This window comes from Fusarium poae, chromosome 3 (assembly GCF_019609905.1).
Source record: "Fusarium poae strain DAOMC 252244 chromosome 3, whole genome shotgun sequence".
NCBI classification, from domain to species: Eukaryota; Fungi; Ascomycota; class Sordariomycetes; order Hypocreales; family Nectriaceae; genus Fusarium; species Fusarium poae.
Genome location: NC_058401.1, coordinates 4781974 through 4805771, shown reverse-complemented (window position 1 = coordinate 4805771; position 23798 = coordinate 4781974). Strand labels below are relative to the sequence as shown.

Below are 23798 nucleotides of genomic sequence, written 5' to 3'. Positions count from 1 at the left end.
ACTACGACGACCTGATCTGATTGGTATCACGAACCACTCTACACGAATCAAAGCTACGAATCGCCAGCATAACAATCTTGCACACAATCCAGTACTCGAAAAATAACAAATTTCCAATAATAACTTGCTCATCAAGTCTTTGGCACACCTGGTATCTCCCTAAAAGATTTTGGCTACATACGCGACGACTTGATTACACGATCTTGGCATATTTCGATTTATTGATTCTGGTCACTTAATCAATAAGCTTACCAGAGCCAGATTGAGACCATCGGAGCATCATCACTCAAACGATTGCAGTTCACGAGTGGATGCGACATTTCTGCAGCTAAGAGCTGATTGCGGAAAGGAAGCTATAATCCGACTAATTCAGAACTGCGACATCAAAATATCAGCGTACAGGAAATTTCCCCATCAAAGAATTGCTCAGTCGGATCAAAACTGGGGATTTGATAAATATTCGATTTCAGGGTCTCAATTGCTTTGAAGTGAATTTCAGCAAAGGTGAGTGTCCCAGAAACACCCGGCGTTGTTCCCCTTTGAGACTGTGTAACTGGCCTGCCATCATCTTTCGTCATATTAGCGATGAGGCATCGATCGATCGATCGCTTGTCGCCCAACAGCCAATAGAAGCTCTTCTCAGCCGTTTGCGAGAACCTTCGTTGCTCATACCCGACATCACATTATTGAGCTTTGTTAATGAACGGATTGTGCTAATAAGTCCCCTGACGTCCAGGCTCTTAGCTCTCTGTGTGCTTCCAGGCCCTACGTCACGGATCGTCAGACCCTGGCGTTTATACCAGAGCACACCTCGACGGCCGTCTTCTACGATATGCCAACCGCTTCTCACTTCGGGAAATGCTAAATTGTTCATCATCAATATTTCAAACAAGTATATGAGAGACAATGCCACTCAACCAACCGCCGCCGTCGTCTTCCAAGACCGGCCACCCGCTCCCTCGAAGAACATCCCCAGCCAACTCGATTACTCTTCGCCATCACCGATTAGCACGCGATGCATCACTCAAGGCCAGTCAGGGCTCAAGGCCCGCTGTCAAGACGACGACGACAACATCGCCTCGGCGTGACTCGACGGGCGATAGCAACGAGACCGGCCAAAGTGACCCTAACACATGGTTTGATCAATCGAACCAGAACCCAACTGCCACATTCGACAGTAATATTATGGAAGGTAAGTGGCCATTCAAAAATAGAAAAGGAACGAGCAGCACATTGACTTGGTGGATAGTCGACCCCCCTTTTTTCCAAAAAGAATCCGACTCCTCAAACGAAGACAAACCATACTACAATCATCATCAACTCGCGCCTCCTAAACTTACAGCAGCACACAGCAGCAGTGCAGATGATTACCGCAGTGTCATCGATGACCTCACGGTAGAAATCCAGAAGCTCCGGGAGGAACTCAAACGTTACAAGAATACAGGTCCCGATATGCTTCGAAAGGAGAAACTTTTCGAGATCAAGTGCCATGGGCTGCCAAAGAAGAAGAAGAGAGAACTCGAAGCCACACTCCGAGATTTCGCAGCGAGTCTGAGTGGATCCCCTGATACTTCGTCATCACAGAACAAGAAGAAGTCCCGCCATGCAAACCGCGATAATATGTACTCCGGCTCTGGATCCAAGCATGCATCTTCATCATCAGGATCCAACTTTCGCCCAGCCGACTCTGCCTATGCCTCTATGTCCACCGGTGCCAAGTCTTCGGGGACTTCTTTGAGTCGTCCCAGTATGGGCTCGCAAGCAAAGTCGTCAGAGGCAGTCGAGAGTTATCTACGGGATATTCCCGAGGGTTTATATCCGCGACACATGATCATGACGGAGAAGGAGAGAAAGAAGCTTGTTGTTCGTCGACTAGAACAGTTATTCACAGGCAAGATCGGCGGACGCCACGTGGTGAAGAAGCAACCTGTACAGCCCAGTGGTAGTTCTGCTGCTCTAGCGCCTGTTGTTGCGGACACACAACCAAATGTTATTAACACCTCAAACTCTTCGATCCACGAACCTCCGACACTGCAGACAAGCGGCAAAGAGCCTACAAGAGAGGCCCGAATCCTGCATTCTGAACAACAACCCGGTCACTCTGGCAAAAAGAGTCGGTCTGCTGATAATGGCTCTGCGTCCAACTCCAACGGGGATAACACTGAGTTTGGCGGTAACGGCAACAGCACGGGTTCAGGCACAAACCCATCCCCTCCAATGACAACTTTGCCCGAACAGCGGCCCACACGACCCCGTGATTTAGACCCAGACCGTGCACAAGTGCCGGCTGATAACATGGATTATATCCGTCATCTTGGCTTAGTGCCACCAGAATTATTAGCAGAACAGCATAACCAGGATGTTCATCCTGATGCTGAGGGATGGGTTTACCTGAATTTACTGTGCAACCTGGCTCAGCTCCATATGATCAATGTCACCCCTGATTTTGTTCGCTCTGCTGTGACTGGCATGAGCACCAAGTTCCAGTTATCACCTGATGGCCGAAAAATTCGATGGCGTGGTGGAACAGAGGGAACAAGGTTTAGCAGCGACAGTTCCGGATACAACTCTCAGAAAAGCCCATCAACGGATGATACGGAAGGCGGGTCCGAGAGCAAGCGCAAACGACAGAAGACAGGTCGCTCTACAGGTGACGAGTTTCAGTCAGGAAGTTCGAGCAAGAACGGCCTCAAGTACGACCCGCAGCTATGTGCTCCTTCTGAAAGCTTCCACTATAAGCCCTTGTTTGCGCAACAGGATTCTTCAGGCGGCCAGACTTCGCTCGATGAGACTGTCTCCTCGTTTGGCCCTCCCGAGGAAAGCAACATTGGGGAATCGAGATGGGGATTCAGTGGTTCCGGTGCGTCCAGCCGTAGGAAGCGCCGTCACGATGGCGCCATAATCTATTACAGCGGTGCTCCGTTCTGTACAGATTTGTCTGGAGACCCCGGTGATATGTCACCCACCACACAAATGCGAGCTGCTGGTCAAACCCAAACGGATAAGGATACTTTCAAGGTTCCCCCATCGCCTCTTCGACGGACAGACTCTGGATCGTTTCTCAACTACAGACCATTGACGGACCGCGGAATTTTGTCGACTCAACCGACTACAGCTATGGATATCGATACTGAGGACCCGCCAAGTCTTACGGATGATACCGATGATGCTAGTGATATTGATTTGGACTTCACTTGGAGCGATAAACCCCAATACATGCAGCACTACCCCCTTGAGCCTTGCGGTTTGGGTGGGGTCTTGCCTGAGGATCACTTCATGGTAGTTGTTTCCACGAAAAGATCGAAACAAGATGAATTGTCCTCAGTCCAAGTGGCTGATGGAAGGATTGGTGAAGCCACGGATGCCGTCGTCCGTCGTTTGGCAACTATGTCGACCTCGTCTCCAATCTCAGGCGGCTTGAAATCTTGGCCGCGTATCGGTCCCCTCCCTGTTGAAATTGGATATATGTCAGGTCGCATCAAGCGACTGACACCAGTCTCTTTGCCACCTCCTGCGATTTTCTTCCCACCCTTTAGTCCTAGCGAGTCTACCGCAGACGACGACGACGATGTTTCGGATGATTTCGATACATCATCGTCACTGAGGGACCTTATGGGACAACGAACATTGCAGCATCAGTCGGATGGTTACCCTGATGGCGTTGACCTCAGCAGTGGTGACGAAGAGGGTGACGAACCCGATGACTCGCCCAGTCAGAACATGTACGCAACCAGCCGAGACCCAAAGGCGCTGCCAAACCGTCCTCGACAGGCTGCCCGCCGTACCAGTAGTGCTGCCGCGGCTGCCGGTACTGCTCGGGGTGCAAGCAAGAGTAACAGTGCAAATCCGGCGTTATCCCATGATGATAGTTCCGTCGCTACTGCGGGCGCAGCGGAGAGTGGTTACAGCAGCAGTAACGAGAGTCCCTAATTTTACGTTTATCCAATATGTTTGTAACATGTCTTCATTCTACATTTCACGATTTTTACTTGGGGTTTAGGTTTAATATGGAATGAAAAAAAAATCGGGTTCTTTGCATATTTCTATACGGTTAGGGAACAGATAAGAATCTCTGTTTTCACGGGAAGGTTGCATAAGTCGCATTTAGCTTGGCGTTTAGAGAGAAAGGATCATGATTCCCTGGGTAGTCTTTGTTATGAGAAGGAAGGTTGCAATATAGTGCAGGCCTTGATATGGATGTTTTTTCTTCTGAGTGGCATACTTACGGCTTCCAGTATTATCAAGATACCAAATTTACAGTTTTTACACTATGTTGCTTCTCTGAGCCTCGTTTACTATGTGCGTTGGCTGCGCCATTCACAACCATACTATACGTGCCTGAAAGATTACGAAGATAGGTGCAGTACGAACGGATGCCGTCTGCCTTAATCCCATGAAGCCTCAAAGATTGGCGTTGTTAGTTTAGCTTCAAGTAATAAGCAACTTAAGGGTCGTGAACTTCTACGAGAACACGCATGAGACACTCGCTATGTCACGTGAGCAGGTGCTCGTCCAGCTGAACTGACGTGATACGCGACGTATCAACCTCATCATCACGAAACAGGATGTATCTTTCAACGACTGTTGGATTAGCTCTCATTGGATCACTTCTGTGTGTTCCATGTGAAGCTGAGACTGTGAACAATGTTGCTATCATTGGTCCGTACCTTAATTCATGACAGGACTATGGGCCAACACATTGGCATGATTCCCAATGCGTTACGGGCCAGCCCTGTTCATTTGGAAGTTGACATATACTGACCTTGCGATGTAGGAGCTGGCGCCGCTGGGTCGTCAGCAGCATTTCACTTACGGAAATACGCTCTAGAAGAGAAAATCGCTATCAATATCACCGTTTTTGAAAAGACGGATCGTGTAGGAGGTCGTTCATTGACGGTCCCCGCCTACAACAACCCTTCGCTACCTATTGAGCTGGGCGCATCAATATTCGTTGGTGCCAATCGCATACTTGTCAATGCAAGCAGGCAATTTCAGCTCCCATTGAGCCAGCCTCACCGGCTAGAAAAAGACGACCTGACAGCCATATGGGATGGTGTCGACTTCGTCTTCCAGACCACTGAGGGGTCATGGGGAGGGTGGGATCTCGTCAAGATGTTTTGGAGATATGGCCTCTCACCATATAGGGTTAAAAAGCTTGTAGATAGTATGATCGGAGAGTTCCTCAAGCTCTACGAAGACCCATACTTTCCTTTCAAGTCGTTGTCGCAAAGAGCAGAGCAGTTGGGCTTGAACCGGTTTACAAGCCTTACAGGAGAGCAGATCTTGAAAAATGCTGTAAGTGCGCTATCCTCGATTGCAAATTTCAAATGATTAATAGGGTAGAACATTGATCCTCGTTTCGCTCGTGAGATCTTGCAGGTTGCCACACGAGTCAACTATGCCTCCAACCTGGCTTACATCCATGGATTGGAGACTCTGGTTCGTTGGGACATTTCTATTCACCAGCTACAACTAACTGAAACAGGTGTCACTAGCCACGGACAATGCCATGTCTGTTGAAACAGGTAATTGGCGTATCTTTGACGAGATGATATTGGATAGCGGAGCCACTATCTATCGCAACGTGACCGTGGCCTCTATCGAAAAGTCCAAGACGGAGACAGAGACACAGCCATCATCGTCATCAAAATACATTATCGCAACTAAAGATGCCGACTCAAAGGACGGCGCTACCGAACATTTTGACGTGGAGTTCGATAATGTTATTATCGCCAATCCCTGGCAGTTCAGCAACATCAAGGCGGGAGAGGGTGTTCTGGATCGTGAAATCGACGAAATACCATATACCAAACTTCACGTTACACTATTTGCATCGCCTTTAGAGCTGAGCCCCGAGTTCTTTGGCCTGAAGCCCGGAAGCAAGGCACCCGCCACAGTCTACACGACATTGGCTGAGGGTGAGGAAGCAGGACAAGGGGCCGATGGTGTTGGCCGTACCGGTTTTTACTCAATCAGCACCTTAAAATACGTCACCAACCCCGAAACTGGACAGAAGGAGCGCGTCTATAAGATCTTCTCTCCCAAGGCCGTCACCGCGGAGTTACTTACACGTATCTTGGGGACTGAGGTTCCTGAACCGGTTGTCTCGGGTAAGGAACAGAACGAGCACATCTCGTGGTATTATCCTCACTCGTTTTACGCTTATCCCATCGAGCTACCTCGTGTTACATTTGAGGACCCCGTTATTGGTAGTGGTGTCTATTACACCTCGGGCATTGAAAGCTTCATATCTTGTATGGAGACCAGTGCTTTCATGGGTAGGAATGTGGCTCGACTAGTGGCTGACAGTCTTGCTGGGATCTCTCACCCAGATGAACCCTTTGTTGTGATTCATGACAAGGGGTCATTAGGAGAAGGCGTGGAAGGCATCAAAGTGCAGGTTGAAGGTGAGCTCTGACCGTAATGAGTACCTAGGTACCTAGGTATCTTGGTTCCCTTGGTACTTTATTTCTTGTTTTTCTACCATCTTTTAAGCATATTTGCTGTAGCCTCAGAGTCGTTCATTATACAAAACCACATGTGAGATAGGTATGATAGGGAAATTGCATGACAGCTTCTTTTAAAAAACTATTTTGTTTGATGTGTCTAAATCTTGTTGAACTGACAACGAAAATGAAGCAATCCCCACATTTGAAGCCATGGTTCCGTAGCCTCTCTTCTTCATGTGAAAGAAAACAAAAGACATGAATGTGATGGAGCGGTGGGTTTCTGTGCAAACCGATCTAGTATTTTTGACGCCCTATTGTCTGTGGCGCACGTCAACTGTGGCAAAAAAGACCCCTCCTCACCCCTCCAACCAAGATTTACAACAATTGATATGGGTATCCCTCGAAGTCTAATGCGAAATCGATAGATGCAGCTTCGTCACGAAAAATAGGGCTCTTAGAGTAACCTTAATCTTATACAAATACAAAAGTACTATAAGACCTGCTTTATAACCTACTTATCCTTCCTTTAACATAAAGACCTAAAATATAAAAGACCAAGTATCTACTTATCAGTTAATTTACCTTAATATACTCTAATCCCTGTTATTAACTAACCTTAGCTATAATAATAGAATAATAGATAAAAAACTACTTAAATATAAGAGTATATAGAGGTCTTATTATTTATACTATAAGTATAGATCTGCCTTTCTAAATAGTATTATCTATATAGCTATTAATATAGTTAAAAATAAAGATAAGACTAATATTTATATAGAAGTAAAAGCTATAGTAAATACTGATAAGTCTAGTATTATTAGGCTAGTATGACGGTGGCAGAGGTTATCTTGGAGGCAAGGCTACGATCAGAAGGCTAGCTCCTTTGGAGGTCACGTGGAAATTGCTACAGAGGATAAAACAGGACAGACTTCAGATAGATCTCAATTTAACATGCTTTTTCGCCTATTTAAATTAGACCTTAATTAATATATCATATATTATTTAATTAATTATTTAAATGCATATCTATTAATATAACTTATATCTCTATTAGAAGCCAATTAACAGTAAATTTAGTAACTTAACTAGAGGTTTTTCTGTATTACTGTCTTAGGCAGTCCCTTTTGTTTTGTTGTGCTTATCGTTTCCCTCAAACTAGTTAAAGTAGCTTTCTTTAATTATTACTTAATTAGGCTAGTTAAATAAGCTAAAAATACTAAAAGGCTTAAAAAAGCTAAGGAAAATAAGAAATTAATTAGTTAGCTAGAAAGTAAAGAAAAGGCTTTTAAAACCCTTAAAAATGCCCTCTATAAAGGCAATAACCTTCTATTAGATAAAGAGAAGGAATTTCTAGAGGCCTTAAGAGATAGGTTATATACAGTATAGCTTGAAGAGCTGTTTTAGGAGGCTATAGCGGTAGTTAAGATATTACGGTGAAAACAGGAAATCGGCGTATAAGGTTAAGCTGCTTAGAAAGGGTCGTTTAGGTGATTTTGTGGGTTAGTTGAAGGAAGGTTTTGTAGGTTATGTAAGGTTTCGGTTACTCTGTGTGAGCAATAAACAAGTAATCGCATAAGATTTACAACAAAGTACACAGGGAGAGAAAAAAAACATCCCGGCGTGAGCAGTCTCTCTCAACTGTACTTCCTTCCTTGTTATGACGCAACTTGTTACCTTCACAGACGCTCTAGCTTGCTCTTGCCCCAAATTGTTGGCCTAGTCAAATCTGACGGTAGGTGCTGTCACAACTGCACTTTCCCTTCGTGCTGTCACAAGACAAGCAGAAGACTAAAAGAAAGAGCCAGTAGCGAACGGGAAGGAGCGACCCTGCCTGCCTTCCTGCCTGATCCTACCCGCTTCTGCCCTGGTGTCTTATCGTCACGTCACAGCCTTTTATTAGTTCATCGTGCGGCGATAGCATCGTCGACTTTCCATTTCTTCTTTTCTCCTTCTTCATTTCTGAAGTTAGGGAAATCGCATCAGCGCCGTAGCTTCTGATTCAAAGCCAGCGACCACCCACACATCACACACTTACGCCCAGCTCTTTCCCTTTTTCTTTCTTCTGCCTTCAGAAGCCAGGATCAGCATGTTCGCCCTACGAGGAAGTAAGTGGCTGCCCCGCATCATCCCTACCCTTTGCCTATAACCAACAACTGCACTTTCAGCATAAAGGGCGGGATCGCCCGACTGCTTGGTGTTTCGTAGTTTCACCTACCGATTCATTGCATCATCACATTCAAAGTACACCACGACTAACATTTTCCTTTTTCTTCCAGTCGGCAAGCTCATCTTCGGTTCGAGTGCACAGGAAACCTTGATCGAGCTGCCTCAAGGCCAACTCTACCTCGTTCGACCTCTATCGCCCAAGGGCTACTCCGAACTCATCTTCAGAGATTCTGCCATCCGAATTCGTCGCACCAACCAAGAATTCCAGTACCAACTCGTCGTACAGCGTGTTTTTGAAGAAGGCGAAGCAGAACTTCTCGCTGAGGAGGAAGGCGAAGACGCAGAAATCGACGCTCTTGCATCCGAGAAAGACGAAAAGACCTTCCTTCTAGACGAAGCTTTATCGTTCCGTTTCGAGATCCGAGAAACTGGTGACAAGGTTCTTGCCTGGAAGGATCTCAGCGGCGACACTGGTGACCTGTATCAGTTTGTTTGCGACTCCACTGTCACATCGGCGCAAGTACAGCAGTTTGTGAGAGTCGCTCAAGAGTGCCAGTACGAACGCAAGTACCGCAAGCCCAACTCCACGGCTACAGAGGCCGACCTCCAGCAATTTGAGTTTGAAGAGGAAGATCCTATCCCACCTGCGAGCCCCCTTCATAGTCCTACACTCGCTCGATCTATCGAGTCTGTCGACGACATGTTGTCTAAGAATGCTGCCAACTCTGCTGCAAAGCGTGCCCCAGAGGTTGTTCCGGAAGTTGTACCCGAGCAGGAGATTGAACCACAAGTCTTAACTGGACCCGATGCCAACAACCCACCTGAAGCCATAGAGATCTATGCTGCTGTCACGGCAGAACTTCATATATTCGACCCTCAACCTGGGCATTTTGCCCTTGTTGACGACTCTATCATTGCTCAGGTCTCGGAGGTTGGAAAGTGGGAGTACTGGCTTCAGATCGAGTCCGGTGATAAGGCTTACCTGGGTACTCCTGTCGTCGCAGACTTCAACCCAGTATTCGATTTCGAATACCTCTCTTTCGTCTTCAACCACTTCAGCAAAGATGGGACCGCGCGATCCTGGCTACTACGGTTCAAGGATCAGCCTACCCTTGAAAAGTTCCAAGAAGCAATCATGCAAGCCATCTGGGAAAAACTCAACGAGACCAAGTGGCAGAAGATGCAAGATAAGGAACGCGAATACGTTCTCGATGCCTTTGGTGATTTAACGATGGAAGACGCCCCCGAGACTGAGGAGGAGGAAGAGGAGGAGGAAGATGAAGAAGAGCTTGAAGACGATCGTGCCCGAGATGAAGAATACGACAGCGACGAGGAAAACGACAGCAGCTTTCCCAAGAATGCCGACGGTGAGGTCAACTCTCAGCTGGCAGTCGGCTATAAACACGATCGCTCTTTTGTTGTCCGCGGATCTAAGATTGGTGTATTCAAGCACACGCCTAATAATCACCTCGAATTTTCCACCAACATTTCCAAGGTCACCACTCCATCGGGTAAATTGATGAATCCCAAGAAGGTTATGTTGCATAGCGAGGATCGCGACCTTATTTTGCAAAACGAAATAGATCCGAACAAGCTTTACCGCATGGATCTAGAATATGGAAAGGTTGTTGACGAATGGCATGTGCACGATGATATTCCCGTTGTCACATTTGCGCCCGAGAACAAGTTTGCACAGATGACGTCTGAGCAGACCTTCCTGGGTGTTTCAAACAATGCATTGTATCGCGTTGATCCTCGACTGTCTGGGAACAAACTTGTAGATGCCGATATGAAGCAATACGCATCCAAGAACGATTTCTCAGCTCTTGCAACTACCGAGAAGGGTTACATAGCTGTTGCCAGCAACAAAGGAGATATTAGACTGTTCGATCGTCTTGGTATTCGAGCCAAGACCCAACTTCCTGCTTTGGGTGATCCGATATCTGGTATCGATGTCTCTGCTGATGGTCGTTGGATTCTGGGAACTACCAAGAACTACATCCTCCTTGTTGACGCCCAGCAAAAGTCTGGCAAGAATGAGGGCAAGCTTGGATTTGAGAAGGCATTCGCGGCTACCGACAAGCCTCATCCTCGACGCCTTGCACTGACCCCCGAGCATGTCGCTCAGTTCTACCACGAAACTGGCAAGCCTGTTGACTTCACGCCTGCCAAGTTCAACACTGGAGAGGGCGCCGAAGAAACAAGTATTATCACTGCCACAGGCCCGTACATTATTGAATGGAACTTGAAGCGCATCCTCCGAGGCATGAAGGCATCGTACAAGATCAAGCGTTATGAGGAAGAGGTCAAGGCTGACGACTTCAAATTTGGTTCCGACAAGAACGTCATTGTCGCACTGCCTAATGAGGTCAATATGGTGGCGAAGCAGAGCCTCAAAAAGCCAACTCGCGAAAGCATTGTTGGTAATATCCGGCTTGGTGGCTCGCGCAGGGGTTCAGGGCGTATTGGGAACCATGAGAGCGGTAGATACAAGTTAGGCAGAGATGACATCGTCGATGCCCCCTATTGAGTGGATTGGTAGGAAGTTGCGAGTACACACGCGGTCAGCATTTCAGATTAAGGGGGATTCATATGTGATGACATGACTTAGTCGAGAGATCTGATCAAAGGAGTTTTGTGGAATTTTGGGATTTGTAAGACATGAAGTGGTTTGAACCTTCATGCTTCTTTATTTTAGATACCAGCTGCCGGTGCTTGAGCATCGCAAACAATTCATTTTATGTTCTTCGGACTAGTTTCAGGATCATATAGTTACTGGAACAAATACTGACAGGCTATGAACGCTACAGCATATACTGACATTAGAAAATCGTAGCACTATTTGGGGACAACACGTTGTTCACGCCGGACAAGGAGTCAATAACGGACGATTCTAGAGGTGCACTAGTGAGCCAACAACATATACGAACGTGAATTGGAGAGCGACAACGCCGCTTGGATTTATTTTTATAAAAAGAATAGACTTAAAGGAATTCCCAGATCATGAACGCTTAAACCCAAAAACGTGAACTCGTCCTTTCGAACCCATGCCTCCGTTGCTATAACGACTTTTATTGAGAAGGCTCTTCACTCGTCTCGGTTTCATTCTTCTCGTTACCCGACAACAGCTCATCCGCCTTCTTCTCGAGTCCAGTAACAATTTGCTGTGCCTTCTGCTCCAGCCCGATCACTGCACCTGAGACATTGCGAAGAGTCTTGGGTTGAGAACCTTCAGCACTAAGGCGAGTCATTTCGGCGACGAAGCTGGCACCCCACCAAGCACTTGTGTACTTGAAGACATAACGCTCGAGTTTCTTGTAATTGGCTTCGCGCTGTTCGGGGCTCATTGTAACTGCGTCATGTAGGGCGTTGGCAAGCTCCTCTGTGTTCCAGGGGTTGACAATCAAACTACCGTTCAGAGACTGAGCGGCGCCCGTGAATTCACTGAGAATCATAACACCGTGGTTCTTTTGTTGTGTTGCGATATACTCATAAGAAACCAGGTTCATGCCGTCACGGGTGGATGAAACGAGACAAACGTCAGAAACAGCGTATAGTGCAGTGAGCTCATCGAAGTTGACGGATTGGTGAAGGAAGTGGATAGGCATAAATTCAATGGTACCGAACTTTCCATTTATGCGGCCAACCAGTTCGTTGACAACAGCACGAAGATTCTGGTACTCTTCGACGTCTTGTCGTGAAGGTACGGCGACCTGAACCAAGACGATCTTACCAATCCACTCGGGGTGCTCGGTGAGGAATACCTCAAGAGCATGTAGCTTCTGAGGAACGCCCTTGATATAATCCAATCGATCGACACCAACAACAAGCTTGATGCCCTCAAACTTGCGGCTGAGAGCAGCGATTCGCTCCTGCACCTTTGGTTTCTTCAGGCCTTCGACGAAGTTATCGGGGTCGATTCCGATAGGGAACGCACCGACAGTCACAAAACGGCCATTCCAGTCAACGCCATTTGGTGTGGTGGGGCATTCGAGGATGCGAGAACAACTGCTAAGGAAGTGACGAGCGTAGTCGTATGTGTGAAAGCCGATGAGATCGCAGTCGAGGAGACCAGTCAGGAGCGCCTCTCGTACAGGCAAGATTCGGTAGATTTCACTGCTGGGGAATGGTGTGTGAAGAAAGAAACCAATCTTGACGTTCTTCTTTGATTCGCCAATTTCCTCACGGAGCATCTGAGGAAGCAGCATCAGATGGTAGTCGTGGACCCAAATAAGGTCACCGTCCTGAACATCTTTGATAACAGTCTTGGCGAAGAGGCGGTTGACCTCCTGGTATGCAGCCCATGCGGATTCGTCGAATGTAATCTCACCAGGGTGGTAATGGAATAGAGGCCAGAGGATCGAGTCTGGGGATATTCTGTTAGAAAAGCATGGCTAAGTGGCAGGGAGCTTGTGGTTCTTACTTGAAAAACCGTTGTAATGTCTGTCTGCAAGCTCATCGTCGATAAAAACAGGGTGTGCGCCGTACTCGTCTTTTAGTCGTTGTTTCATACCATCGACTTCGTTGTCGGGGACCTCGAGACCAGGCCAGCCATACCACTGAAAGCTAGTGGTTTTACTGAGACCGCTTAGTCCAGTAACCAGACCACCAGAGGACATAGAGAATGAATAGCTCCCATCTTCAGATCGCTTAATGGTGATGGGCAAACGGTTGGAAAGCAGTAACAGACGGCCTGGGGCGGCGTTGCCATTCTCTCCGACGGTCTCTGGCATTCTGGCTGTGCTTGACGAAGAGTCTTGAAGATGGTTTTTTTTTTAAGGTGAAAAGATCAAAGAGAGAGAAAGTGGAAGAATGAGAAAAGGATCAGGTTTGGTGTGATCGGTCTCGTCGCGGCTCTTGTTCGATTGTCGATTCGATGCGATGGTCTGTGGAGGGGCAGGGAATTGACCTGGCAGCTGGCGCAAAGCCGAGAGGCGTAGATCCCCAGTAGACAGTGGGGTTAGATTTAGCGTAAGGAGCTTTGGGTTGTTGAGTAGCGGAACGATGACGCTATTGCGCGTGAGGTCAGTCGATTAATTGGAGAAGAGCGTGGTAAGCGGATACTGTCAAGTATTTGAAGAACAAGGTTAATGCTTATCAGTCAGATTAATTTGGCAATTTACTCAAAGTGAAGTGGCTTCACAAGAAAACAATATGGCGGATTTGGGTGGAAAAGAAGGAAACAAAATGAGAAGAGGAGGTCAGTGAGGTCTTATAAGAAGCAATAGGACGGAAGAAGCCAGAAGATGGACAGAAAGAAGTAGGCAAGTACCTCCGTCACAAGGATGGGGCTGAGGGGATAAGAAAAAAAAAACAAAAAAACGGCAAGTGAGGGGCATTCTTTCTGGCATTTGGTGTCTGCAACCAGCCCGACCTAGACCAGTCGTGTACCTTGCCAAAGAAAGCAACATTCACGGGCATTGGCCGCTTACCAGGTTGTGCCTGCCCGTTATCAAAAAGCCGTTGATGGTTTCAGGAGGTTATAGTAAGGTTATTTGGTAGTAGATAAAGCACTACCTACTAAACTACTACTACCTATCTACTAACCTAGGTATTGAGACTAACAGCTTACAACTGAACAAATCGACACACCATTTGCCTCGTTTTTTCCTTTTTGATACACATCCGATTTGGGTTGATTTCTAAATAACGGGTTTGCTGGCTACTGTATATCTCTCATGTTCTCTTTTGCCTTAACTCAAAACAGTATTATCCCGCAATCCGATACCTTCCGCTCTGGTTGACGTTCATCCGGTCCGTTTCTTTTAAGGAGTGGAGTTATAATACCACAGATCATCATCACCATCAGAACAACATCGCATAACACAACATCATCAGGTGTCTGTTCTGTCACTTGGCCATGATGTGATACATGTTCATCAATAAGAGTAATTAAAAAGATAATGCAACAGCCTTTCTCCACTTTTATGCGTTCAACTATTGGCGCCTACTGTACTCCTACAATTGTTTCGGGAGACGGGATCGATTCATCGGCCACTATACGGACATCACAGGCATTTGATCATATTGTCTATTTTCAAGGTGCAAAGCCGAAGACGATGGACAAATGTTGAAAACCGGTCAAGAATGAGCTAGTCTCCACACGACTGATTCAAAGCTTGATCTCAAACATCTGTCTGATCCAATAGTGACGCATGCAGAACTGGCTTCTTCAGTGTTCTATTTTAGTTGAATGCCACAAAGCCCAACTTGTACTAGGTTAGCAGACAAGCGTTTCAATCTGCAAAGTGGACTTTCTATCTTGGAAAGCCTAGTAGTTGGCCAATTAACGATAAGATCATAACCATGTTCGCACCTTGCTCAGGTTTGTTGGCCGGACCAGAATGTCCTAGATATCTGCCACCTCCGGAATAGAAATATAGAAAGCCCGAGAATTACGAAATTAGAAAGAAGTAGGGCTTCAATTCGTCCTCATTTCTACCCAACGTATACCAGCGGCTGAACTGGACTATTACAATCCTTTCTAATACCAGTCTCAAATAGACGGGTTATATATAACCGTCGGTCCGGTTGCCGCCACTAAACAACCAGAACCGTCTGGACGGAGTGTATGCCTTGTAAAATGCTACCAAGATTTGGACATACGTTTTTTGTGTCATGACTGGAAACTCAACAACTTCCTTTTTAAATGTTTGTCGTTTTGGGAAGGTCAGGAGTGTAAAGAAACCGTTGTATCTTTGATTAAACACCACAAAGCTGGAACACTCACATCAACTGTACCGTGGCAGGCGGTTCACATAAAAAACGTCAGTGATCTGGTATCCAACGGAAATATTAATCAGCTTTATTAGTGAGTATGAAGCCTAAGAGTCCGCTAATATTTTCGTCTGGTCTTTTTTACCAAGGTACGGATTAAGTAGGTACCTAGGTATTATTTTCTCTAAGACATGCATTATCTTATCTTATCGATAAGCGCAACAAAGCAAAGCCTGTAATTTTTCGAGAACAATACTGCATCGCGACCACCAAGCAAAATTATCAACTACACGCGCGACGCGCACTTCTTTGTCGTAACCATGGAGAAGTCACAGGATTTCAAGTCACTCCAGAATAGCATTCAGAAGTCACTTGTCTCGACAATCAAGACTGTGAACCGGATCGCTGCCGAAGACTTGAGCTTTCAGCGTACAGTCAATCCTAACGTGAGCCAACAGCTTGACGACCGAACTTCACGAATCCTTGAATTATCCACACGGCTGTTGCAATCAACCGGAAAGTCATGTGGTGTCAAGGCGCCTAAGCTTGAAGATGTGGAAGATATCGAGATGAAGTGGAGAGGGGTGGTCGATGTCGTCGATTCATCACTCGAAAAGGCCGACACAGCGCTGGATGAATACACAGGACTTGTTAAAAGAAAGGAGCCTCCTGCTTCTGATTTTGTATGTCAAACTGTATCCTCTGAATTATATGACTAATGTTTACCATCAATAGAACAAGGCAAAGAAACCGAAATCGACGAACAAGGTCATTCGAAACGCCAACATGTCCAAGCCTCAACTTCAGTTTGAGCGAAAGCCCGACAACTTTGCTCCACCACCTTGGAAACCAATGCTTACATCCAAGCCAAACGCCAAGGTGTCTTTGGAAGAGAGCCTCAATATCGTGCCTGACGAAACCGGGACGCCGCAGTATGTCTACATGCTTATAGTTACACTTCCTTGTGGTCCTAGGCAATACCAGTTACTGACCACCTAACAACAGATATCAACATCCTTACGAGCACGAGATTGTCCGCATGATATACCCAAAACGAGTTTTCAAACAAGCCGAGCCCATTATGTATCAGCCTGTTGACACGACCGAAGCAACTTTTGTTGATACATATGAAGGCGTTCTCGAAATGCTGGAAGAGCTCAAGAAAGCGAAAGAGATTGCGGTAGATCTGGAACATCACGACTTCAGAACCTATGTCGGACTTGTGTCCCTGATGCAGATTAGCACACGTGAGAAAGATTGGATCGTGGATACTCTGCAACCCTGGCGCCATAAACTCGAAGTTCTCAATCAGGTCTTTACTGACCCCAAGATCGTCAAGGTACGTATTTCAAGCTCGACATGGCGAGCTCTTGCTGACAATGGCAGGTTTTCCACGGTGCGTATATGGACATGGTATGGCTGCAGCGAGATTTGGGACTTTACGTGAACGGTCTCTTTGATACATTTTTCGCATGTGAGCAACTTAACTACCCTGCCAAGAGTCTTGCGTACCTACTGTCCAAGTTTGTCGACTTTGACGCGGACAAACAATATCAATTAGCGGATTGGAGAATACGGCCATTGCCCAAGGAGATGCTGTACTATGCTCGGTCTGATACCCACTACCTACTTTACATTTACGATCGTGTACGAAACGAGCTTATCGCAGCCTCAGATAAATTTGATGCCGATAAAGACTTCATTGGTCGTGCCCTTGAAAGATCAAGAGAACAATCTCTGTCTCGCTACGAACAGCCCGGTTACGATGAGGAGACCGGCGAAGGTTCTCGCGGTTGGTACTCGTACGTTTTCAAGAACTCTCACATGGCTTTCGATATCGAGCAATTTTCCGTCTTCAGAGCCTTGTGGAAATGGAGAGACGACACAGCCAGGAAGGAGGATGAGAGCACCAACTTCGTTCTCAGTACCAGGGACGTTGCAGAAATTGCTCGCATCAACCCACCGGACGCAAAAGCCCTTCACAGCTTACTGCCTCTGAATGCATCGCTAGCCAGGCCGCGCTTCAATGAGATCTGGGAATACATCAAGGAGACCAAGGCCAAGGGTGGCCGAAGTTTGCTTCATTTTTTCACTTCGATGGCACCGGACAGTCTTATGAGGAATGGCGTCCCTATTGCAGCCAGGAAGACAACAAAGTTACCAGACCTTGATGGAGAGGTCACGGTCAGTAGGCTGACTCGATCGCAGTTATTTGGAGATATGCCGATCAGTACTCAGTGGGATGTTTCGACGCGACGTCCGGAAACTGAAGAGGACCTTATTCCGTTCCCCTGGCAGAAGTTCGTTCAACAGGGCACGATTGAGGGAGACGTTCAACACAATACCGTCACCGACCCGGCTGTGGTCCCTGAACAACCCAGTAATGTGGAGAATGCAGGGGGCAGTGCTCAAGTTGAAGAGGAAGATGAGGAATTTACTCTAAAGAGAGGCCAGAAACGAAAGTCAGAGGCGGTGGAAGAATCTGATTCAAGTGAGGAAGGGGCCGAATCCTCAGATTCAGACAGTGACGAGGAGATGCAAGATGATGATGGAGTCATTGCTATCGAGGATGAGTCTGGTGAAGCAGAATCCAGGAGTGCCCGTCGCAAGCAACGCAAGGCAGAGGAGAAAAAGGCTAAGGAAGAACAAATCCGACGACAAGAGGCCAAGAAGGCCCGCAAAGCCCAGAAGAAACAGAGAAAGGAAGATGACAAGGTCAAGAAGTTCGATGCGGTGCCTTTTGATTATAGCAAGGCCGCATCAGTGGTCAATGCGAAGAGGGAACCAACCGCCGATGTCAAGGGCAAGAAAAGGGTGTTTGACCCTTATTCCAAGTCTGCAGACACGGACATCAAGGGAGCTCGTAAAGCACCTCCGGTGAGAGGCGAGCGAAGCGCAACATTCAAGAAATAAGGTGTATGTATTGGGTTGGAGGAGAGACACTGGGTAATTATGGCAAGACCAGGAGTTCACGGGCTTAGACTACGACACAGGATAGATATGCTATCAATATCCTTCATATTCGTTTCTACTCATTCGCTTTTCCCAATTTACAATGTGGTAAATGTAATGTAATGTGCTTGGTGTCATATTTAGACTTGTTAGGTTGTAACTGCGCGATATATGACAAGACTTAAGGGTGCCGTGTAGGAAAAACAGCTTAGTTAGAAGTTTAGGTAAAGACTACGAGCGTGGCCTCTATTTTGGGCAAAGGCACTTTGTAATTGTTATTGAAGATTTTAATATCTATTCTTTGTCCAGGTTACCCACCGTATGAAATCAATCAATCAATGAATTTGCTTTGCTCAGTCAGTATTTTGGAATTCACATCATCTGCTCTGCCTTACAATTGTGCAAGGACACTGTCGATTAATCGCCGAACCATGTTGGCGTAGCAATGATATGTATAGTTTCTAGGGTGTTGGGGATCGAACAGGGCAAATACTCCGACTATTTTGCATAAAGACTTTGATGCACGAGTACACAAGAAGACCCATCGGAGCACCCGGACATATGAATCGAATGATGGGGGCCAATTCTTGAGGCTGTGAAACCCGAGAGCTGTCCAATACCAGGGCGCAGAGAGACGATGGGATAATGCAAGCTCCACTACGGAAGGGAGGCAAGAGTTACCCGTACCCTAATTACCCCGGATTTTCAAACCTTCCCCGCTTTCAATGGTCTCTGAGTTCAATATAGATAGGTAGCTGCTGACCTTGCTCGACATAAATAGATAATGTTTATAGACTTGTCGCGTGATAGTATATAAAAATATATAGTTGACAATGTCAGAGCAAAACACGTTTTTGACGCTATCAACTGAACAATTAAAAATAGGCAAATGCAGCCTAAAAAGTCAAACCGTCGCTTTCCCCTTGCGTTTTGACAAATCACAGTCACTACGCAGCCATTTGGGTTTGCTGACGGCTTGAATACCACCCAAATGTCCAAGGTCCGTCCAAGGCACGCGGCGTAGGATGGGTGGCATAACCAATCGCGGGAACTGGGAAGGTGCCATCCAACAGGCGTCCCTACCAAATGCAGAAGCCTCTATTCGGCTGATTGCTCCCTTCATCTTTTGGACGGCAGCCACGGCGTTGTCTTCCCCTCACTTTGATCTTTGTGACTCGGATAATCTTACTCTGTCGCTGGGCCATTACTCAAAACTTGGCTTGGTCAATAACACCTCGACTTCCTTGTTTAATTTCTCTCCCCTCCTCTCTCTCTCTCTCTCAGATAGCAGCCATTCTTACCTTTGCTTCCACATCCTCATCCGGCCGACAACCTTCAACCGAGTCTCACCTTATTGTTCCCGGAAACACGACGCATACCACAGACATCGATCCAGTGTCTCTCTCCCACACCCAGCTGCCACCGACTCCACCGCCACGCCCTGCATACACAATGCCCTGGTTGCTGAATATCCTTGGTGATGTGACACAGTTGTATAAGTAGAGGGGGCCGGGTTACCAGACAAGACATCTTGGGTCATGTGATTCAGGTGAGGGGAAAGAGATGAGATGAAACCCAAGATGCAGCCGTCTGGTCTTCTTTGTTCTCTTCTTCTTCTTCTTCTTCTTCGCCTTCATCTTCTCCTCACTCGTTAGATATTGTTTGTTGAATATTGATGGCGAGCCACGATGGTGTTACGACTTTCGAAGTGGCTTACACTGGCAAAACGACGCCAACGCTTCGAACTTGGTGGAGTAGCGTGAACCTTGGTCAAAACGCAATGCCATCTATCGAGTCCGTGAATGTGAGTAAGGCCCGAGAAATAGTAGAGCACTCACGACAGCGCACTAATACTATGCCAGACCCATGCTCTTCTACAGAGAAAGGCACGGCATATACACATGAGCTATACTCAGCGTAGTGCGTCGAATTCTTATAAGCCCGTCCTCTCATTTCATTGTTGAGCCTATTGTTCCTCGTACTGAGCCAGTCCGAAATGGATCTCGCCTATAGCATGGAAGGTAAGCCCCTCCTATATGTTTCTGGACGCACATCGATCTCAAGAGACTCGTCAGTAACGGGATGACGTGCGGTTGATCTCTCATTCACGATGTGACCTCATCCTTCTCCTCGTTCATTTGAACCGCCCTTCTAATTCGGACTTGGAAGTGCCAGATATACCCTTCTTCATGCCCGGACACTGTCGGTCGAGGAATGCGGTGTCGTTACTAACATATAATGCTGCTTCTTGACTGCTCCAAGAATTCTTCGAAAATTCCGACACAAAGAATTGTCGCTCACGGCTGACAGTTCATACCAAACTCAATTGATGCTCACATGAAAATACGGCATGCTTCATCAGGGGCCTTCCAGTGTTCACTATCAGGACAACTCGCTACCGGTCGATGCAACCTTCACAGTGCTCCGCCATTCATATGTTCGTTCGTTTCGTTCGCATGGCCGTTACGCTGTGCACGAGGTACACAACATATCGAAAAGTTGATAAGTCGTACTGTGCTGGATAGTCATTAAAAGCCGCTGGCTTCGGTATCGACACAGATGAATTATTCGGACTGGCGCCGATCCGAGGCTGTTGCATTTCGATTTGAAATTTGGCACATACTCAACTGCAACTGCTCAGACCAACTCGAAACAATATTATCAGGTGGGTTTGCGTTTCTTTACATACCCTCACGACAGGTCCACTATCAATTCACCTGGGTCTTTGAGTCTTCCTTCAATCCACTTGAACGACTTGCCAACGACTCACGATTGGTTTATGCTAGCGCGCTACAGTTAGCGACTTACGCTAACAGCGCAAGTTTTGCACCGTGTGGAGACTTTTCACATCGCACAAGACACTTCAACATCATGCCTGTGTTTCAAGGCATCCCTCCGACTGTCGAGGGGGAGACAGCCATGTGCAACCATTCTGGATCAAGTCCGGGTCAATTCGGCTAAGCTGGCAAGACGAGTGTCTGCCAGCCTGACCGGTTAGCATGTCGATAAACCCCGGCACCGGCCCACGGGAGCTCAGGCATAGCAAATGCCTCATGTCAATATATGCTCTCATGCATAGCAGGAGCTACTCGGAACGATGTCATCGCCTAAAAGTCAATTGAGACTTCAATTTGGACTTTTTCGACATAAGATCTTTCTTTTCAAGAGGCAATTCATTGAGTGATGAAAAAAGGAAATATCCTAATGCATTGGAAGAAGCGGGATGAATGAGGCTTTTTATTTTACAAGTCGATCCCTGGGAGGAATTACGCAGAATTTCCCCAACTCTAATCATAGCAAGTGTCTATGATCAATGTCCATCCCAGTTCTCTATCCCGTCTATTACAAGACAACCTCCCCTCTATCGTGCAAGCCGGCATCAAGTGCACCCATGTCGAATTTTTCAAAACATGGTATAATGCACAACGCTCAGCAGCCTCCTCCGTGTCGTTGACTCGATCATTCGGCACGAGTCTACCCATTGGGTTGGGTAATAGCTTAAGTCTGCATACAGATGTCAGTAAATATTCGTTGGTGCACGGACCGGTTGAGAAGTTTGACTTACGAACTTGGCCATGAGGGCAACCATCAGGTCGAAAAGACCGATGGCCTCGACGAAAGCGAAACCCAGAATGGCGTAGGAGAAGAGCTGACCACGGAGGGCAGGGTTGCGGGCAACACCGTTGAGGAGAGCGGCGAAGACAAGACCGATACCGATACCAGCACCGGTAAGACCGATGGCGGCGGCACCCATACCCAAGTTCTTGGAGACCTCAACCATGGCCTGGGCGATCTCGGAGGAGTAGGCACGGCGCTGGACCTGGAAGGCGTTGCGGGTGGTGGCCTGGAGAAGAGTCTGGCGCTTCATGGCCTGGAGGGGGCTGGCGCCTTAATCGATTGTGAGCGAATTGTTCATTGATCGTGATGGGCGAAGTTCGATCGAGTCGGGTTCGGCACCGAGCTCAATTGAGCTCGAAGAAAAATTTTGCCGCATCAAAAACTTACCAGAGATGGTTCGCTTGCTGGCAGCAGCGACGGGGGCGCGGACAGCAGGGCGAGCGGCCTTGATGGCCATCTGGGAGGCCAGGCGAGAGGCGATGACACGAGAAGAGGCCATTGTGATTGATTTGTGAGGGGAGATGGTTGATGGTTGAAAGAGGGAGAGGCTGATGGGAGGTTTAAAGAAAAGAGATACGGAGCTCAGCACGAGACAGGGCGGTAGTGGGAAAAGGAAAAGGGAAGAGAGAAAGCGTCTGGAGCCGGGAAGAAAGTGAGGATAGGTGGGCCCACACGGGTGGATATTACCAGGGGGTGTGAGGATGTCAGCCGGGGCAACGCTTGAGAAAAAGAGCAACAACGAACAATCCGGACGATATATTGTTACGAGGAAACCGGGCGAGGATGGCGACTCAATCAACAAGTAGATCGGGGTGGAATCCCATCCAGATGAGACAAAAAATAGGGTTGTTGAACAGCTCAAGAGCGCTGAAAAATGATGGGAATGGACATGATATCACGGGTGTGAATCAGTCCAAAGATTCAAACTCTACACGGGCTGTCTAGCCTTCGGGGGAAATCGGGTGGAGTGAACTACAACAATTCTGCACTGTGATTGCTCTACAAAACCTGAGAAGACTTTCAGGCCTGAGGCTTTTACAGTCTGAGGGACACGCTTGGCGGTGGACCATGAATCATGGGCGAAGCACAACTACGAACGCCAGCTGGGGGGTTGGGCCGACGATGGAACACGCACTTGGAAGTTTCGGTACCAAGGAGGGACAAAGCCGGAACAACCAAGACCCTCACCAATTTGGACTAAAGCGATCAAGGCTCAGTGAGTGTTTTACGGGCAGCGGACAACGAACGGTCCTAGCGGAATTCCGAGACAGTAAAACAACAGCTTGATGGTTTATCACCATCTTCACGAACGAATTGAAGAGGGGATCAATAGTAGGACTTACTATGTATTTGGGGAAATATTTTCAATCATTGTTGAATGAAGGTACTACACCTGTCTAACCAAGGCTAAGTGACAACCTCGAAAGAATCGATACATAGGTACCATGGCGGGTTGTCCGGCTGGTACCTGGAACAGAAGGTTGCCGAAATCGGTTTTATGATTGGCTGATGAGGATGAACAGAGTGGCAGTTCTAACAATTTTGGGTCAAGAACACACCCCTCTATGTTGGAATATGTACAGTGTGTATGCAACATGGTACCAAGTCAAGAATCCAGTGCCTTTACAAAATACCTTGACCAAATCAGTCGAGAGATATCCCTCGTCGAGTGCTGGGGATCTTGATTTCGTTTGATCAGTTCTTCTGATCACCTCTCAAAATCCACCCACGTGGAATATCAAGATGAAATGACACGGCCCATCATGGATGAGATCCGACGAATACTTCATAATACAGTGCGTGAAACGCTGTCAGTACCACGACGTCAGATTTTGTTGAACTTCAAAATGGTTGGTATCCATGGTGAGTGGACTCTGCAAATTACAGTTTTTTTGA

The 23798-nt window shown here is 47.1% G+C and overlaps 7 protein-coding genes across 7 annotated transcripts; 4 read left to right on the top strand and 3 right to left on the bottom strand.

Annotated features, from left to right (window-relative positions):
• Window positions 1-906: 906 nt before the first annotated feature.
• On the top strand, window positions 907-3930 carry FPOAC1_009022 (uncharacterized protein; the record flags this gene model as incomplete). Its single annotated transcript, XM_044853453.1, has 2 exons — window positions 907-1192; window positions 1250-3930. The coding sequence occupies 2 exons, from the start codon at window positions 907-909 to the stop codon at window positions 3928-3930; spliced, it is 2967 nt and encodes a 988-aa protein (XP_044706123.1).
• Window positions 3931-4565: 635 nt separating this feature from the next.
• On the top strand, window positions 4566-6418 carry FPOAC1_009021 (uncharacterized protein; the record flags this gene model as incomplete). The annotated part of the gene is made up of 4 exons (XM_044853452.1): window positions 4566-4659; window positions 4775-5295; window positions 5344-5439; window positions 5486-6418. The coding sequence occupies 4 exons, from the start codon at window positions 4566-4568 to the stop codon at window positions 6416-6418; spliced, it is 1644 nt and encodes a 547-aa protein (XP_044706122.1).
• Window positions 6419-8535: 2117 nt separating this feature from the next.
• On the top strand, window positions 8536-11145 carry FPOAC1_009020 (uncharacterized protein; the record flags this gene model as incomplete). Its single annotated transcript, XM_044853451.1, has 2 exons — window positions 8536-8554; window positions 8726-11145. 2 exons carry the CDS (start codon window positions 8536-8538, stop codon window positions 11143-11145), a joined length of 2439 nt encoding a protein of 812 aa, XP_044706121.1.
• A 541-nt stretch (window positions 11146-11686) lies between these two features.
• FPOAC1_009019 (uncharacterized protein) lies at window positions 11687-13348 on the bottom strand (the record flags this gene model as incomplete). Its single annotated transcript, XM_044853450.1, has 2 exons — window positions 11687-12981; window positions 13039-13348. 2 exons carry the CDS (start codon window positions 13346-13348, stop codon window positions 11687-11689), a joined length of 1605 nt encoding a protein of 534 aa, XP_044706120.1.
• A 2304-nt stretch (window positions 13349-15652) lies between these two features.
• On the top strand, window positions 15653-18245 carry FPOAC1_009018 (uncharacterized protein; the record flags this gene model as incomplete). The annotated part of the gene is made up of 4 exons (XM_044853449.1): window positions 15653-16015; window positions 16068-16264; window positions 16338-16671; window positions 16719-18245. 4 exons carry the CDS (start codon window positions 15653-15655, stop codon window positions 18243-18245), a joined length of 2421 nt encoding a protein of 806 aa, XP_044706119.1.
• Window positions 18246-21782: 3537 nt separating this feature from the next.
• On the bottom strand, window positions 21783-22152 carry FPOAC1_009017 (uncharacterized protein; the record flags this gene model as incomplete). The annotated part of the gene is made up of 2 exons (XM_044853448.1): window positions 21783-21788; window positions 21850-22152. 2 exons carry the CDS (start codon window positions 22150-22152, stop codon window positions 21783-21785), a joined length of 309 nt encoding a protein of 102 aa, XP_044706118.1.
• Window positions 22153-22173: 21 nt separating this feature from the next.
• Window positions 22174-22401, bottom strand: FPOAC1_009016 (uncharacterized protein; the record flags this gene model as incomplete). The annotated part of the gene is made up of 1 exon (XM_044853447.1): window positions 22174-22401. One exon carries the CDS (start codon window positions 22399-22401, stop codon window positions 22174-22176), a length of 228 nt encoding a protein of 75 aa, XP_044706117.1.
• Between the last annotated feature and the right edge of the window lie 1397 nt (window positions 22402-23798).